The 19,209-nt window shown below is 43.7% G+C and overlaps 1 protein-coding gene across 1 annotated transcript in view; it reads right to left on the bottom strand.

Moving 5' to 3' along the window:
• The window catches only part of DAW1 (dynein assembly factor with WD repeats 1), a 103,638-nt gene that overhangs the window by 75,939 nt on the left and 8,490 nt on the right, over positions 1-19,209 (bottom strand). The window contains exon 3 of the mRNA XM_068280528.1: positions 16,317-16,461. Coding sequence (XP_068136629.1) covers positions 16,317-16,461 — 145 coding nt within the window. The remainder of the gene's footprint in view (positions 1-16,316; positions 16,462-19,209) is intronic.

Genomic DNA, 19,209 nt, shown 5'->3' with positions numbered 1-19,209 from the left:
AGTCATCCTTCACCCCAGGAAAATGCATCTATCCTGCTCCCTTCCTCCAACAGAAGGTAAAGATAATGGCAACCTACATTCAAGCGATTGATTGATTTATTATCCTAAAAAACAGTCTCTGAGTGATTTTGATGTCATCACTGTCAGTGTTGAATTGATGCTGTTGACACTCTATATACAGGAATCGGATTTCTTATTCAGAAAGCCTTTATCCTAAAAGACAGGAATTATGAATAGGAGCTCATTTAGGCTGGCAATAAGCCAAATTCTGCAGAAGGAACTCATCACCTGGTATGTAGGCACCTGTATGTATGGCAGCTTGTGTTCATACACAGAATTCCATACATACAGTGCAGACAAAAGGCCTCAATTCAATGTGCAGTACTGCATTCAGAAATGCAGAAACGGACAAACTATCAGCCATTCGGTATAATGTACAAGGAAAGGAGACAGCCAATAGGAGGAGGCACCTCATTCCATTGGTCCTGATGGACTACCGGGTGGGACATCAAAGAAAGGAAAAAAAAACAACACCACCACACATGAGGATACAGGAGCAGACCACATTGTTAGAGGTTTCCTTGTATCCCATAGAAGTACACAGAGAAAGACTGATGCAGTGAGGACTCATTAGTGGTAAGCATGCAGATCTAAAGTGATGCTGGGGATGCCTTCTACAGTTTTACAAAATGTCACAAGCAGCTCTTGGAAAAGACGACTCATTTTTTAGGCAAACCACCTGAAGAAGCATCACTATTCTGGCCATAATGTATGGCTGATATTGGGGTACATCTGAAAATGGCGCCTGCGAATAATGGCGCACGGTGTTGCCGCTAATGCATTTGACGCTTATCGCTATTTAACGTTAAAGCCTTATCGCTATTTAACATTAAAGCCTAATTGTTATTTAGCGCTAACACACAGAACCCTCTCTGTACCTATCCCTAACCCTAAGACCCCCCTGGTGGTGCCTAACCCTAACCTCCCCCCTGGTGGTGCCTAGCCCTAACCACTCCCCTGGTGGTGCCTAGCCCTAACCACTCCCCTGGTGGTGCCTAGCCCTAACCACTCCCCTGGTGGTGCCTAGCCCTAACCACTCCCCTGGTGGTGCCTAGCCCTAACCACTCCCCTGGTGGTGCCTAACCCTAACCTCCCCCCTGGTAGTGCCTAGCCCTAACCACCCCCCTGGTGGTGCCTAGCCCTAACCATCCCCCTGGTGGTGCCTAACCCTAACCCCCCCTCTGGTGGTGCCTAACCCTAAGCACCTCCCTGGTGGTGCCTAACCCTAACCACCCCCCTGGTGGTGCCTAACCCTAACCACCCCCCTGGTGGTGCCTAACCCTAACCTTGACAGTGTTACATTAAATTAATTCACTGTTTTGCAGTTAAATAACTTCTGCAGTTTGGCTTATGTAGGGCGCTATTGATAAATAACGTTACTGTGCACAATAACGCCTGCTGTTTGGCATATGAATTGCACTATTGATAAATAACGTTGCTGTGTGCGGTTTTCTTCTTTTTTCCCTGTGTGCCATTATTATGCAGTACTAACGATAATTAGCGATAAGCTTATCTTTTGAATGCGGCGCCATTTTTATGCATAGGCACTGTGCGCCATTATTCACTGATCCGTGATATTGTGTTGAAACCCCTCCCACACTGTAATGTCATGACCAAGGTCCTGACAGTTTGCTGTCTGTGAACCTTGTTGCATTGTGGGAAGTAACAGGTTTTTCCAACAGCCAGGCAAGCAAGATCTCCCTCTGTGCATAGAATTCTCAGTAACCAACATTCTGTCAGGTCACCTGGCAACACTAAAGATGTCACTCACCTCCATTGACAAATGTCAGAATGTAAAGCAGAAAGATTTTACAATGGGCAAACAGTGACTAAATAATCAGCTCAATAAGCAAATTGTAATCATTATGTTGTTTTCACTAGAGTTCCTCTTTAAGGTAACAGCCCTAAACCATGCCTACTGGCAATTTTTCCCTGGAAACATACAAACCCTACTGGTGACTGGTTCACTTTAAGTTATCATTGAAATACTAAGGAGCATCATATAAAAACTCTCACTTTATTGGGTATTAGTGATTCAACCAGCAACAGTGTGACAGACTGGACTGTGTGTAATCAATAAGATCTAGTGGTGTTAGGGGTTCCCTGAGGACATCCATGGCTGGAAGCCTGTGCTAAAGATGTACATAATTTAATAAAGACATTTCTGTATGTAGACATTGCCTCTTTTCACAGAGATACGTCTTTTCCTCTGCTATCCTCCTCTTATGGGTCAATAAGGAAGCTGACAGAGAGTCAGAAGTTATTAGAATAGCCATATGTAAGCAGTCTAATTTCCCAGAAGACCAAGCTGCTCTGGAAGCATTCCGCTGCAGCAGACACACACACACAATTTAGCGCCTCGCCAAGAATTTAAAATAAACCATTAAGTACAGAGAATACAATACCAAAAGGCAGATGAGATGTTTTATGAGCAAAGTGCGCATCGGGACTGATTCATGGGGCCTGATTCACAAAGCGGTGCAAAGTGTTTGCACGCGAGTGAAAACCCCTTTATCAAGCCTAAACTCAGTTTAGGCATGATAAGAAGAAACTCGCGCAAATTTTCCGCACGCAAAGTTTTGCGCGCGCGCGCAGCACCCGGCACTTCGCGCGGAGCTCCCATTAAGCCCTATGGGACTTTGCGCATACGCGCGGTAGCTTCGCGCGAGTTAGAGCACAAAGCGGTGATAACTTTGCTAGTGCAAAGGTTATCACGCCTAAAGTCTTTTAGGCGTGATAACTGAGTTATCACCGCTTTGTGAATCGAGCCCATTGACTTAACTTCATTGTGTTTATTCCGTCAGCATTTTATAATCAAGAGTCTCTTTCAATAAGTTCATCTGAACATGGAAATAAAAAAGGAGAGGGATTGCTCACAGCAAGCAAACACGTTTCAGTGGCAATAATAGTTTCCTAATAAAGTGAAGGAAACAGACGCTCATTAGTCGATGTCTACAACTACTGGGTCAAACCACACTTGTAAAGATATAGGAGGCAGACAACTTCAGACTAGCTTTCTCTGGGAAACAGCTTCCCACACCCTGATTTGTAGGCCCTTCTCACTCTGCTGCAATATAGATGTGTTCAATCTTGTTTTGTGTGAAAGATCACCATTGTTTGCCCGCAAGATTAACCCTCCTGGCGGTATATTAAAAACCGCCAGGGGGCAGCGCAGCCGTTTTTTTTTTTTTTTTTTTTATATCATGTAGCGAACCGAGGGCTCGCTACATGATAGCTGCTGCTCAGCGGCATCCCACCAGCCCCGCCGATCGCCTCCGGCGATAGGCGATCAGGAAAACCCGTTCAAAGAACGGGATTTCCTGGAGGGCTTCCCCCGTCGCCATGGCGACGGGGCGGGATGACGTCACCGACGTCATGGACGTCGTGACGTCTAAGGGAGTCCCGATCCACCCCTTGCCGCTGCCTGGCGCTGATAGGCCAGGCAGCGCAGGGGTCTAGGGAAGGGGGGCTGTGTTGCGACGCGGATAGCGGCGATCGAGCGCGGGGCGGCGGCGATCGAAGTGCTGACGCAGCTAGCAAAGTGCTAGCTGCGTTCAGCAAAAAAAAAAATTATTCAAATCGGCCCAGCAGGGCCTGAGAAAACCTCCTGCGCGGCTTACCCCGAACTACGTTCGGGGTTACCGCCAGGAAGGTTAAGTACAATTAGGACAAGATTTCTGGTAAAGTTACTTGAAGCACACCTGTATGAAAAAGGTGTTCAAATTTCTGTACAGATAAGAGTATGCCAAGGCTCCGCCTCCTAGTACACGCCAGTCTGCTAGACCCATGGCCATAGCAGGGCGGCTCTTTCCATTGTGATGCCACAGTATGCATATTCTTGACTATGTGCAACTGTATGCACAATCCTTATGGATTTGTTAAAGTTCATTAAGAAAAATATACTTAAAGTGTACCTGTAACAAAAAAAGAGCCACGGGGGAGTACTTACCTCGGGAAGGGGAAGCCTCTGGATTCTAATGAGGATTCCCGCGTCTTCTCCTGCAGCCCCGATCTAGCACTAGCAGCCCCCGAAAATCTGTTGACAAGCTTGTCAGTGGTGCGAGCTCCAGGACCATAACAATGCTGTGAGAGCCTCGCGCAGGCCAACTTGCGGCTTTCATTTGGGCTCAGGCTGAAATAGCCGAGCCTGATCGTATCCGCTCTACTGCGTAGGCACAGACACCTTGCACGTACGCAATAGAGCAGGTCAGATCAGGCTCGGCTAATTCCGCCTGAGCCCAAACAAAAGCCGCAAGTGCGCCTGTGTGAGGTTCTTTCAGGATTATTATGGTCCTGGACGGTTGGTGGGTCCGGCACAGGATTGAGAGGACGGGGAAAGCCTCATTAAGATCTAAAGGCTTCCCCCTCCCAAGGTAAGTACTCCTAGGGGCTCTTTTTTGTTACAAGTATACTTTAAAAAAGGGAAATGAGTCTCATCTATGAGTCCTATAGCAGCATTTTGCACATTTGCAGTACAGAAGTGCTGTAGCTGCTGCCAGCTGCCTCAGCACTCCCTTACTTTTTACTGACATCTTTGTATGTGTAGGTAGGTAGGTAGGTAGGTAGGAGGACCGCTTAAAGCACTTCCATCTGATGTTCAATGATCTCAACTATAAGCATGCCCTTTTGTAGAGCTAGCTTGTGACCCAACTTAGGCATGTCTATTTAGAAATAGAAAATCAAGAGATGCAGGACACATGCAAGTATCAGCAATGCTGCCCTCTAGAGATGAATCCTCCCCTCAGCATCCCCCCCTTGGTTACATTGAGACGTGAGGACAAGGCAAAACAAAAGACTTGCTATATTATCCTGTGGAAGGAAGAGGTATAGCATTTCATACACTCTGGATCTAATAACTGCAAAACATGTTTTTCCTTATAATGGAGATGATGGCAAGCTGCACTTATGTACTACAAGGGCATATTCATAGATTACATGCTTTGAACAAATGACAATGTACGTAGGTTGCTCTGATCCAAAACGGACATTGAGTTAAATAACCAGCCAGATCCTTTTATCGCTTCTTCTTGGCCTTGCATTCTGTAATCTGCAGTTTGTGGAATCTTGTCAATATCTATGGAGACTGAGAGCCTTTTTATTAAATATACTGAATTGGAATTACTTAGGCCAGAGCTTAGTCACTACTTCTTGTTCTCACTTCTCATGTGGTTTCTGTTTCCTGTCTCCTCCACTATATGGTGTCCCTCTCCTCTACACAGTAATTAAATGAGTGTTCCTTCAAAAACTAGGGATGGTCAATACGATGAAAATATTTCTGAGCTTATGCAAACGTATGTACATTTTATGCAAATATATGCAGCTTGAACATGGACCAATCAAGTCCCACCCAGGTTTAAATTGATTGGTTCATTTTCAAGCTGCATATATTTGCATAAAATTTTACATAATTGTGCATCAACTCTGAAATACTGGCATCTTACTTGATCATCCCTAATTCTCAACCCTCCTTCCCTCATCACTTGCCACCAGGATTCCTCTTCATGCTTCCCCCACACTGATTTGTAGGCCTTTCTCATCTGTCAATAAGGATTCTAGCTGTCCAGGCCATACAATGGGGATTTCCTTCACACTGGTCTCCTCACTCACCTGGCTCCCCGGCAGTATTGCTAGTGCATATGAGAATTCATGGAGAAGTAGGCAATAGATTTCGAAGGCTTTGATTTGTTGGTCATGATCATGTGCTGAAGCAAATAATGATCACAGCAAATCACAGCCTTACAAATCTTTTACCAGCAACATTGTTCATATGTGTCTCCAGAAGTTCTGGTACAAGTGAAGAAAAAGCAGAAGCTTTACTAAGTTCTGATATGACTCAGCCAAAAGGTTTACAGCTTTAAAAATGTCCAGCAAAAACCTTTTCTAAAAGGTTTCCAATGAAAGCCATGCAATTTATTTCTACCAAATCCAAGAATGAAATTCTGACCCAGGAAAGCAGCTATTCTTTAGCTTATTAAGTTTTATCTGGAGTTCTCGTTTTCCTTTCCTTTGCCCATGGCTTTCTGCCTTTTACTCCCTTTCCCTTTCTCATTAGCTGGCATTATTCTGTCCAGATCCCTCTGTAAACGTGTGTATATTGTCCCTCTTAGGGAGACACTACATTCCTCTTTCTCTTCACTTTTTCTGTATTTTTTGTGTAATAAGATTTATCTCTTTGGTCTCATTATCTCAAATGTGTCACAAATGTCCTCCAATCGTTGTGCAGCACCCCCCTATAGAGACAGTTCAGGCACAATTAAGCAGAAGCAATTCTCTATATTAATATAAACAAAACAAAAGGCATAGCACCGTGATATTAACAGCTGCACAAACTGTCCTCACCTATTGTATTTGTCCTCAGCTATTCTTAGTCTTCTGTGCTATTTCTATCAAACTACATTCCTTCAATCTACTGTATGTCTCATTCACCAAATGCCAATCTACAGCAGCTACAGAGCATGTAGATTAGGTCAGGTGACTATCAACTACTCATTAACAAGACATTTCAGGTGAATCATGGGCATTTCCCAAACTTCCACCATACACACTGTAGAATTTACTTTAAATTAAACTTGAAGATATCAGCCTTGGACAAATCAGACAAAGAAACGCTCCACTAAGTCTGAATAAAATGTCACAGTTTAAATGGCTAGAACTAAGCAAAAAATATCCTAACAGGCAAACTTCCACTGACCCAGGAAGCTAATTAAAATGAGCCAAATAAAGCCAGCAGCTATGAATTGCTTATCTGGCAGCGGGTTAATTAACCAGGACATTCTTTGATTGGCTCAACTAAATTGGTATTTTAAAGGATACCAACCAGAGGCAAAACTACCCAAGATAAGCAGAGAGGTCTGTTCATGTTGGATCTACATACCACTGGCAATTTTCTGTTCCTCTCCTTGTTCCTCCTGATCCCTATAATCACTCCTTGAAAAATAAGACTTTTGAATGAAGCCACATATTCCAACAGAAAGGGGCAGGCTTGCTGGGATGTTCCCTTCTATCACCCTCCCATTCTCGAGGGAGGTGGTTTGCCTGGGAAAGGGGGCGTGGTGTCTAGGAAGAAGATCCTGCAAGTCATTTGAGCAGGACAACCTCATAGTGGTGGCCATGTGACCATGCTGGAAATGCCAAATTTAAAAGGAACCTGAAGTGAGAGGGATATGGAGGCTGCCATATTTATTTCATTAATACCAGTTGTCTGGCTGTCCTATTGAGCCTCTGTCACAAATGATATTAGCCATAGACCCTGAACAAGCATGCAGATCAGAGGTTTCTGACAGAAATGTGACAAGATTAGATACATGCTTGTTTCAGTTGTGTAATTCAGGCACTACCGATTTCAGAATGGTCAGCGGGGCTGCCTGGCAACTGGTATTGTTTAAAAGGAAAGAAATGACAGCCTCCATATAGCTCTCGCCTTCAGCTATCCTGCAATAACAGAGAGGAGAAAAAGAGTAAAAGAAAAGAGAAAGAGACAAAGGATTTGAGAGAGAGAAAGAGAAAAGTAAAATTGTAAAATCAAGATTGTATCATTTGTAGGCACCTTAAAGAGACACTGAAGCGAAAAAAAAATGATGATATTATGATTTGTATGTGTAGTACAGCTAAGAAAAAAACCATTAAGATCAGAAACATCAGTCTAATTGTTTCCAGTACAGGAAGAGTTGAGAAACTCCAGTTGTTATCTCTATGCAAAAAAGCTATTAAGCTCTCCGACTAAGTTAGTCGTGGAGAGGGCTGTTATCTGACTTTTATTATCTCAACTGTAATTGAACTGTTTACTTTTTCTCTGGCAGAGGAGAGGTCATTAGTCCACAGACTGCTCTGAAAGAATCATTTTGAATGCTGAGTGTTGTGTAATCTGCACATATTATAGAGTGATGCAATGTTAGAAAAAACACTATATACCTGAAAATAAAAATATGAGAATATTTTCTTTGCTGCTAATCTTCTAGTAATTATTCATAGTACACAAAGTCAGCGCAGGTCTATAGTAATACAGCTTTCATCATTTTTTGGTATACAGGATCTTCGAACAAAAGGGTAAAGAAGCAAGGCTTACCAGATTCTAACAACCCACATTATAAGGTTGTAAACGAGTTTGATAGGTGGTCCGCAGAACTTTCAAATGCTGTCGTTTCACCAGCGATGTTGCACACTACAGATTCCGCCGGAATATAGTAGATATCCTGAGATCGCAGAGACTCACCAAAGGGGAGTCCAGTAGGATAGTGACATGAAAGAGATGTACGGCACATCTAAGTGTAAACCGTCTTTATTACATAACAAGTAAAACAATTAAAAACAAGGATAAAGGAAAACTCACATACGGGGCCCGTGCACTGGGAACCCCGAAAAAGTAGCGCGCTCCCCTGATGACGCAAGATTGCGAAACCGGTCGGGAAGGCGACACCATTTTATTTGAGGTCTTCTATTGACCATTTTATGCGCGCTACTTTTTCGGGGTTCCCAGTGCACGGGCCCCGTATGTGAGTTTTCCTTTATCCTTGTTTTTAATTGTTTTACTTGTTATGTAATAAAGACGGTTTACACTTAGATGTGCCGTACATCTCTTTCATGTCACTATCCTACTGGACTCCCCTTTGGTGAGTCTCTGCGATCTCAGGATATCTACTATATTCCGGAGGAATCTGTAGTGTGCAACATCGCTGGTGAAACGACAGCATTTGAAAGTTCTGCGGACCACCTATCAAACTCGTTTACAACCTTATAATGTGGGTTGTTGGAATCTGGTAAGCCTTGCTTCTTTACCCTTTTGTTCGAAGATCCTGTATACCAAAAAATGATGAAAGCTGTATTACTATAGACCTGCGCTGACTTTATATATTCATTGCTTGTGTGGACTTTTGGACATTGTCCTTCTCGGCTGCGGTCGCCTTCTGCCTTGGCGCTGACACTTGTTGTTTATTCATAGTACACAACCAATTCATTATATCATATATTTTTTTTCGCTTCAGTGTCTCTTTAAGGGCTGGTTCAGACAGGTGGTTTGCCGGCGTTTAACGCAACATTTTGGCCACAACGTTATTGAGATCGAGCGCTGTCCAAGTCAAGTGAATGGGAGCATTCAGAAACTGCTTTTGCAGGCTTTCATGAAAGCCTGGCGGTAGATCCTGGCATTGTATCTTGTCTCAAAAGCAGCTTGTTGCTTTCAGAAACGTTAAAACCAGTGTAGGGATCGTAACCGCTAGCCTTGAAGGCTTCCCAAAAGCCTTTAAAAGCTAGCATCTAAACGCGGCGCTGAGCAAAAGCTCGGCAGACGTCCGTGTGAACCAGCCTTTAGTCTTGGCTATCTTGAGGTAGGATTAAATAAATGATGGTTGTATAGGCATAGGGGCATTGCTGGGTGGTTGTGAAGACAGAACAGTATCTACTGTAAGTGCAGAATAGATGTAGGCATAACAAAGGCTATATGCTGGTTGTCTGTTTGTAGAGAGGGGTTTATCAGCCCCACTGTGCAGATAGAAAAAGGCATAGAGGGAACATAAAGCAAGAGGTGTATGAAGGCTGCTATAGTTATTCCCTTTTAAACCAATACCAGTTGCCTGGCAGTCCTGCACAAGTTAGGTCTTTTTGGCGCCTGCACTGCACTGGGGGGGGGTGTTTAATGAAATCTCCATAATACAGGGACCGGGAATACCCAGACCTTGAATTACACCACCAGAGGAAAGGCTAGGTAGTCAGTAGGTGAATGTATTTGTTGTATTCCCCTACTTTGCCTAGCGTGGGAAGAGCCATCTATCAGCTTCTCCCCACGCCCAGGTGACCACCGCCTGGATAATGCATACATGCCTGCTGACCACTTTGGCTGCAGAAGTGTCTGGATCACACAGCTGAAACAATTATGCAGCTAATCTAATCACAAACATCTAATCTCCATGCTTGTTCAAGGTCTATGGCTAAAAGTATTAGAGGCAGAGGATCAGCGGGGCTGTCAGGCAACTGTTCTTTCTTAAAAGGAAATAGATATGGCAGCCTCCATATCCCTCTCACTTCAAGTTCCCTTTAATTGATGGTTAGCAGTCCAAGCACTAAAAATAAAGTGAAGCATGACTGATGTTGGGTGAATGTGTAGGCAGAGATGGGGATATCTATATTATGAAAATGTGAATACAATGCTTGACTATTCACATAAAGGGTTAAGAGGTGCTTCACTATGCAGGAAGACCACAGGATACGTGCAGAGTGAGTATGCAGGCACAAAAAGAATTTTAAAAGGCACCCTAAGTAAGAGGGATATGGAGGCTGCCATATTTACTCCCTGTTAAATAATACCAGTTGCCAGGCTATCCTGCCGTTCATTGTCGCATCACTAGTGTCTGAATCACACACCTCAAACAAGCATGCAGCTAATTTTGTCAGATTTTGTCAGAAACATCTAATCTGCATGCTTGTTCATGATCTATAGCAGCGCTGGGCAAACTACAGCCCACGGGCCGTATCTGGCCATATTCCTCTCCTTTCCCCCCTCCCTTCCTGCAGTCACGAGGAGGCGGTAAGGTAGGAATTTGAAACTCCCCTAATCGCCGAATCCAGTGTGGCATCTCCATGGCAACAGGGCGTCACGACACAAGATCGGAACGTGCTTGTAATACTCTGGCACGTCCAGACATTGCGTCACGTCCAGACATTGCGTCACGTGATGCCTTGTTGCCATGAAGACGTTATGCTGGATTCAGCAATCAGGTGAGTTTCAAGTTCCACCTTACTGCCTGCTTTGGGGGGGGGGGGGATTTCAGGAGTGCATCTCAGGCCACTTAAAGTTTGCCCAGCACTGGTCTATGGCTAAAAGTATTAGAAGCAGACGACTAGTAGGACTGCCAGGCAACTGGTATTGTTTAAAATGAAATAAATAGGTCAGCCTCCATACCCACCTCACTTCATAATGGATGTGCAAGAAGAGAACGCGTTATTCACAGTGTGGCTTTTGATGCAGAGGAAGGCATTTATCTATCTATGCGGGACTATAGTTTGTGTTTATTTTATTTGGTTGCTCAGCTTTATTTTGTTCTTTCACAAGCCCAGGCCCACAGATAGATGATCTTATAGCACAAGAAAGGGCTGGAGAAAGGAGAGCTACCCAAAAGATGACCATCAGTGCAGAAAAAGTATAAACTTATCCAAAGTGTGAAGAATACTGAATACAGTTAGCATTGTTTATTACTGTTATTTTCCTATTTGTCTATCTGGAGTTCTTTTCCAATGCAACAACCATGGAGGGAACTCACTTCTTACATAAAGGAAATCAATATTACCATGCGAGAAATGGCAAAATATTGATCTTAAGCTGCTATAAATGAGCCTCTACAGATATCAGAAATCAGTTAACACAGAGTAATCAGACTTGTTGACCTCAATTTCTTCACTTTAAGCAGCACAGCCTGGTCACCAACCTGATGCCTTGCGACTAATTGAATAGTCAATAGTAGTAGCAGTCATCATATTATCAGCTAACCATATACCAATCCCTACAGAGAGAATATAAAATACCTGGAAAATCTCCAAAACTCTCAAAAGAGGCAAAACCCGAGTGTCTTCTGACTGAGTGCTCAAAACCTCAAAATCAAATCTGGGAAGAACAGACAGACGTGCAAACCCAGGGAGAATAGACAATGCCAACACTAAGCAGAAGACCTTCAAGGATGAGAATCACTTCTTGCTGCACTGCCCCAAATATACATACAGCGACCAGGGATACCTTCTTAAAGGATACCCGAAGTGACATGTGACATGATGAGATAGACATGTGTATGTACAGTGCCTAGCACACAAATAACTATGCTGTGTTCCTTTTTTTCCTTTCTCTGCCTGAAAGTTAAATATCAGGTATGTAAGTGGCTGACTCGGTCCTGACTCAGACAGGAAGTGACTACAGTGTGACCCTCGCTGATAAAAAATTCCAAATAACAAACACTTTCCAAGCAGAAAATGGCTTCTGAGAGCAAGAAAGAGATAAAAAAGGGGAATTTCTTATCAGTGAGGACTGATATTTAACTCTTTCAGGCAGAGAAAGAAAGGAACACAGCATAGTTATTTGTGTGCTAGGCACTGTACATATACGTCTATCTCATTGTGTCACATGTCATTTCGGGTAGCCTTTAAAGAAAATGATGGATCTATTTTTAGACTTTTACACAATAGAAGGATGTGAGAAAAATGTACATTCTACTAGGAGGAGAAGAGGAATCCACAGTGACAATCGCTGCACACTATGAGGCTGATTCACCAATGACAGCAGAGAGTATTATAATCCCCTGCGCACGTAGGCCTGAACAATTTTAGGAAAAGATTGAAGTGCACGATTTGTGTCAGAAATTGTGATTTCGATTCATGATTTTTAATACACAACGATGGATCAGCACAGTAGGAGTTCCCCCAGCATAGGTAGCCACATATAGGTGCCCCAGTATAGTTTGGCCAGCTATAGTTGCCACAGGACAGGTTAGCCAGTATATAGGTGCCATAGTATAGGTTAGCCAGTGTATAGGTGCCACAGTATGGTTTAGCCAGTGTATAGTTGTCAAAGGACGGGTTAGCCAGTGTATAGGTGCCACAGTATAGGTTAGCCAGTATATAGGTGCCACAGTATAGGTCAGCCAGTGTATAGGTGCCACAGTATAGGTCAGCCAGTGTATAGGTGCCACAGTATAGGTCAGCCAGTGCTCATTTGATTTCATGCCTGTCACAAGCTCAGAAACTGTGACTAATCCCTGACTGGAGTGCAGATAATTCAATATATATATATATATATATATATATATATATATATATATATATATATATATATATATATATATATATATATATATATATATATATATATATATTATATATATTTATACACATACATACATATATATATATATATATACATACATACATATATATACATACATACATTTTTTTATTATTATTTTTTTTACAAACAAACCACTTCCTGGTTAGTGACCATGTTTTTTGTATATAAACCCAGCCTAAAACTGGTGATTAAAAGCCAGGATCGCGGCGAGGAGCAGTGGAAGCGGCAAAGAGGGACCCAGGAGATCACAGTGACTTGATTGGTATGTTTTTTTTTTTACAAATCGGACAGTACAGATTCTCTTTAAAGAAGCAGCTCAATAAAAAAAGTCCCCCCCCAAGAAAAAAAAAAACTAAGTTAAGAATGCAACATTGACAGACTAATTTGATTCCAACCACTAATTTAGTGTATGCTGGAAGAATTGACAATTTGCTTGTCACCATAGGAAATCATTAGATTGACTGGACTCGACAGGAAAACATGGGTAACAATTATTTACAGTGCATTAAAAATAAATCTACTGTATTTATCATTAAAATGCAAACAAAAGTAATGATGCATTGTTTTTCTCAAAATCTTCATTGCGGTCAGGTTACCGGTACTTATATACTGTAAGGATTTAGACAAATTTAACTTCTTACAATACAAAAATGTTTGTCTGCCTTGCCATCAAAGTCCATACCTAATTTGAAGTGCAGTGGGAGGCTATGAATAGAGCAACAGCCCCCCCTTGTGGCCACTTCTCCAATGTTCAAAAATAAGGTGACACTAGATTACTACAGCAGTATATAGTCATATTGTGTAAGAAGTCATAAGGCACAGCACATTTAAAACATTATTTTGGCAGCTAATACAGCTGGACAAACATTACCTGCTGCAATTGGGTGAAAGCTTTATAAAAACTGGTGTTGGCAACTTAGGTCAACCACATTCAACCCCAAGTCATTTTCATACCAGACAGACAAAAAATCATCACGCCTTAACCTCAACCTGGTCCATAATCCTTAACCTCAAATTAACACCCAAACCCAATCCACAAAGCTAAGGATCAGGCACAGCATTTTACAGTGAATCCCTGATTATCCAGAACTCACTTAATGGCATTCTATTTCTGAATTAATAGGACAAGCATGGAATCTGTTTTTATTTACTGTGGTTACATTTTTGACATGGAGGAAATCCAGTACCACCGGCAGGACTGTAGATACACCATGTACAGAGAGGATTGAGAGCTGACATCTGTCAAGGAATACAGTGTGCCAAAAAAAACAAACACCTCAAATTTTTGGGGCTGAAGGTTGCTGATCCATGGTGCAACAGACCAATATAGAACCTCTAAAATGTTATTGCATCTGCAACATGTCAAGCATCTTCTGAGGAGACCCTTCCAGCTGGGACCATAATGTATATAACAGAATGGTGACCTATAGCTTAAAATGGGGAGCTGCCTTTGTTGAGTAGGATGCCTGTCTCCAATGGCTGCATGCTTGTTCTGGGTGAGTGATGCCAATACAAGTAATAATGACACAAACTTGCTGTAAGAGAGTAGCTGTATAGCAGGAAAACACAAATGGATAATCTAAAAAAAACAAAAAAAAAACAACTCGCCTACCATTTATCCACGAATGTAATAGCTGAGGCAAACTATTTCATACAGCCATCAGGGTACAACGAGCAAGACTGTATGTGAACTGTGAGGCCCGAGACACTATCAAACAGTTAGGAGAGGGAGTGGGAGAGACAGACATTTAAGCAAACAATGAATAGAGAGGAGCAATTATTGTCAAGTTAAGAAGCTTTTTTGCTAATTTGTCCCTCCAACTCCAGCTTAAAGTGAACCCCGGGTGAGAGTGATATTGGGCCTGTCATATTTATTTCCTTTTAAGCAATACCAGTTGCCTGGCTATCCTGGTGATCCTCTGCCTCTAATACTTTCAGCCACAGACCCTAAACAAGCATGCAGCAGATCAGGTGTTTCTGACAATATTGTCAGATCTGACAAGATTAGCTGTACACTTGTTTCTGGTGTTATTCAGACACTACTGCAGCCAAATGGGTCAGCTGGGCTGCCAGGCAACTGGTATTGTTTAAAAGGAAATACATATGGCAGCCTCCACATCACTTTCACCTTGGGTTCACTTTAAGGCTGTATTACTGGTTACTATATATGAGTATGGGATTTTTGTTCAGTGTCCCTATAACATTGCATGATAATAAGTCTTACAATAAGGATGACAGCCTAGTAAATGCTTCATTAAATGGTCAGCTGTAGCAATGCGCTTTACTCTCCAATGAAAGGTTGATTTTTAAAGGTCAGCTGTAGATATATGTAAAGAAAATCATTCTAAATTGATCAGCACCCCATGCAATCCATTGTATTGCTGTCTGTGTCAACTAATAGGCACATTAAACATTTCCATTGCCTTTGAATAGCCCAAAAAATGTAAAATTGATCAGCACGCCATGCAATCCATTCTGTTTCTGCCTGTGACAAATTCCTCCAATGTATATGAGGTTAAAATGTTCAGATAACAGATCACAAACCTCTAATGCTGTTAAACACAGCCAATTAGACTGTAAGCTCGCAAGGGCAGGGCTCTCTCACCCTTTTGTGTCTTGGAATTTGCTATACATTTTGTTCACCATGTTACATTTGTCATGGTAATAACTATGTCTACCAATTCTGTATTACAGTGTGTACCCGAGTTTTTATTTTAAGTATACCATTTTCTGTATTATTATGTACCCCATATTTGTCTCTTATGGTGGCCACTAATGATCCAATCTTTTTCATCCAATCTTACCATTTCTATGTAATATAAGGTAACTGCCTGAAGTATCCATTCAGTATATTCACTCAATTTACCCTTATACTACATAGATTTGGTAAGATTGGATGAAAAAGATTTGATCATTAGTGGCCACCTTTACTCTGTACAGGGACATGGAATATGTTAGTGCATTATAAAGTAATAATATTAATAGGCAGAAATGGGGGCTTTACAGGGAAGGGCGGTGGGCAGAGGGACCTGTGAAACAGGACAGTGCATACAGCAGCTGTGGTGCACATGTACTGACTGCTGGAAAAGAGAAGCACCTGCAAACAATTTGCAGCCAGAAAGTTGAAGGATTTCTTAGGGCCTGAGTCCACTAATGCAGTTGTACGCAGTTGTGTCCGCTTTTCAGCAGCACATCAATGTTACAGATGCTGAAAAGCGGACACAACTGCGCACAACTGCGTTAGTGGGCTCAGGCCCTTAGGGATAATTTTGAAAAAAATCAGTAATGCATTAAAAGTGATTAATAACCATTTAATCTGTGGCTGAAGTAGCATATTAACTTCACTTATCCTTTATGTGGATAGTGCTACCTTGCAAACTCTTTATGATAACATTAACCCAGATGTCAGAATGAAACTGCTGCTGACTCTTACCTTGAAGAGATAAAATTTATGGTGGTCTTGCTGTCCGATTTTCTCTTGCAGCCTTAGAATGAGTTGCTTGACTTGCTGGGTGCGGGAGGCAGTGATAAGCGGCTCAGCCTTCTGTATTTCTTCTACCAGCTGGTCCACATCAGTCCTTAAAACAGCAAACTATAGAATAAGCCATCTTCCACTAGATTTCCATACTTGGTATACATGGTACAGTGGGTGATACTACAGTCAAAATGACTGTATGTCGAGGTGATGACCAGGTATGAACGTATAACTTCAAAAGGGTCTATCAAAGAAAATGCACACATTACATAAACAATCCACCTGCCCAAGAAATGCAGGTTTATGCTATGGAGGGAGAAGGCGGGAGCAAGGCAGAGATCCCACTGGTGCTATATCACCTGCGGACTGAAAAAATAAGCAATTACACCCCATTACTAATCTGCTAGGAGTGTCTTCTCATAAAACACACACAAAGGGCTGTCCTATCTGCAGAGCTGTTTTGGGGCATAGGCAAACTTGGCATCAGCTCAGGGTTTTAATCCCCTCTGATAGCATTTAGTGCTGTTAGATCTCAGTAGCTCCCTTTAACTGCATAACGACTGCTCCTCGACGATTGGCATGAGCAGCGCAGCAGCCCCAGGATCACGCCACGCCAATTGGCGTGAAGTGCTGGGGGCGGAGATTGCAGGGGATCGCACGCGCCGATGCTCCGCTCTGTCATCAGCCTCCCAGCGGCGATCGCTGCTAGGGACTGTTAGACAGCGAAACCGCCATCTAGTCCCTCTGAGAAAAACTATTGCCTTCTTAAAAAAGAAGCTATTTGCGATAATTCAGCTTTAAAGGACTACTGAGGCGAAGCAATAAAAGCTCTCTTTACTTACCTGGGGCTTCTTCCAGCCCCTAGAAGTCCTTTGGGTCCTTCGCAGCAGCTCCGGTCCTCCCCGGTGTCCCGCTGGCCACCTGTAAGTATTGCCGACCCATCAGCGAGTCGGTGCTTCTGCGCAGGCACACCCGCACGCAAACCTGCCCACATCATTGGACGCTGCGCAAGTGCATTGCACGCCCGGTGCCAGATGTACTAGCGGCTTCCCGATCAAACTACAGTGGAAAATGCCGAGCACAATCAGGCCCACTGTACTGTCGTAGAGCAATACTAATACCAAAAGTAGCCCCAGGGGCAATTTTTTGCCGTACATGTACACTTTAATTGAGCAACTGTGGTTATCTTGATGCACCACTCCTGAACATGCAAATCATCTCTTAATGCCCCAGGAAGAAAGGCTGCACATCCAGAACCACTGGTTTCTAGCTGCTGAGCCACAACAATCCAACATACATATATCCTGTTTCAGACTTTATGCATGTTGTATGTATGTTGGATTGATGTGGCTCTGCAAAATGTATTAACCATGGGCACAAAAATAGGGATATTTCACTGACCAGCACACCGATACCCAGTGACTTACACAGGCCAGCAAACTGATACCCAGTGCCTCTCACACAGGCCAGTACACTGAAACCCAGTGCCTCTCACACAGGCCAGCACACTGATACCCAGTGCCTCTCACACAGGCCAGTACACTGAAACCCAGTGACTCTCACACAGGCCAGCACACTGATACCCAGTGCCTCTCACACAGGCCAGTACACTGAAACCCAGTGACTCTCACACAGGCCAGTACACTGAAACCCAGTGACTCTCACACAGGCCAGCACACTGATACCCAGTGCCTCTCACACAGGCCAGTACACTGAAACCCAGTGACTCTCACACAGGCCAGTACACTGATACCCAGTGCCTCTCACACAGGCCAGCACACTGATACCCAGTGCCTCTCACACAGGCCAGCACACTGATACCCAGTGCCTCTCGCACAGACCAGCACACTGATACCCAGTGACTCTCACACAGGCCAGCACACTGATACCCAGTGCCTCTCGCACAGACCAGCACACTGATACCCAGTGACTCTCACACAGACCAGCACACTGATACCCAGTGACTCACACAGGCCAGCATACTGATACCCAGTGCCTCTGACACAGACCAGCACACTGATACCTAGTGCCTCTCACACAGGCCAGCACACTGATACCCAGTGACTCTCACACAGGCCAGCATACCGATACCCAGTGACTCTCACACAGGCCAGCACACCGATACCCAGTGCCTCTCACAGAGGCCAGCATACCGATACCCAGTGCCTCTCACACAGGCCAGCATACCGATACCCAGTGCCTCTCACACAGGCAAGCACACTGATACCCAGTGCCTCTCACACAGGCCAGCACACTGATACCCAGTGACTCTCACACAGGCCAGCACACTGATACCCAGTGACTCACACAGGCCAGCATACTGATACCCAGTGCCTCTGACACAGACCAGCACACTGATACCTAGTGCCTCTCACACAGGCCAGCACACTGATACCCAGTGACTCTCACACAGGCCAGCATACCGATACCCAGTGACTCTCACACAGGCCAGCACACCGATACCCAGTGCCTCTCACAGAGGCCAGCATACCGATACCCAGTGCCTCTCACACAGGCCAGCATACCGATACCCAGTGCCTCTCACACAGGCAAGCACACTGATACCCAGTGCCTCTCACACAGGCCAGCACACTGATACCCAGTGACTCTCACACAGGCCAGCACACTGATACCCAGTGACTCTCACACAGACCAGCACACTGATACCCAGTGACTCTCACCAGAGCAGGATCATCCACCAGGCAACCTAGGCAGGTGCTTGGGGCCTAGTGGGTGTGAACATGCAAACTCCATGCAGATAGTGCCCTGGCTGGGATACCAAAAGGGGACCTAGTGCTGCTAGGTGAGAGTGCTAACTACTACGTCACCGTGCTGCCCAACACTCTGAGAA

The sequence above is a fragment of the Hyperolius riggenbachi genome, chromosome 4 (genome assembly GCF_040937935.1).
Source record: "Hyperolius riggenbachi isolate aHypRig1 chromosome 4, aHypRig1.pri, whole genome shotgun sequence".
NCBI lineage: Eukaryota > Metazoa > Chordata > Amphibia > Anura > Hyperoliidae > Hyperolius > Hyperolius riggenbachi.
The sequence above is the reverse complement of the archived record's forward strand: the minus strand, read 5'-3'. Positions and strand labels throughout refer to the sequence as shown.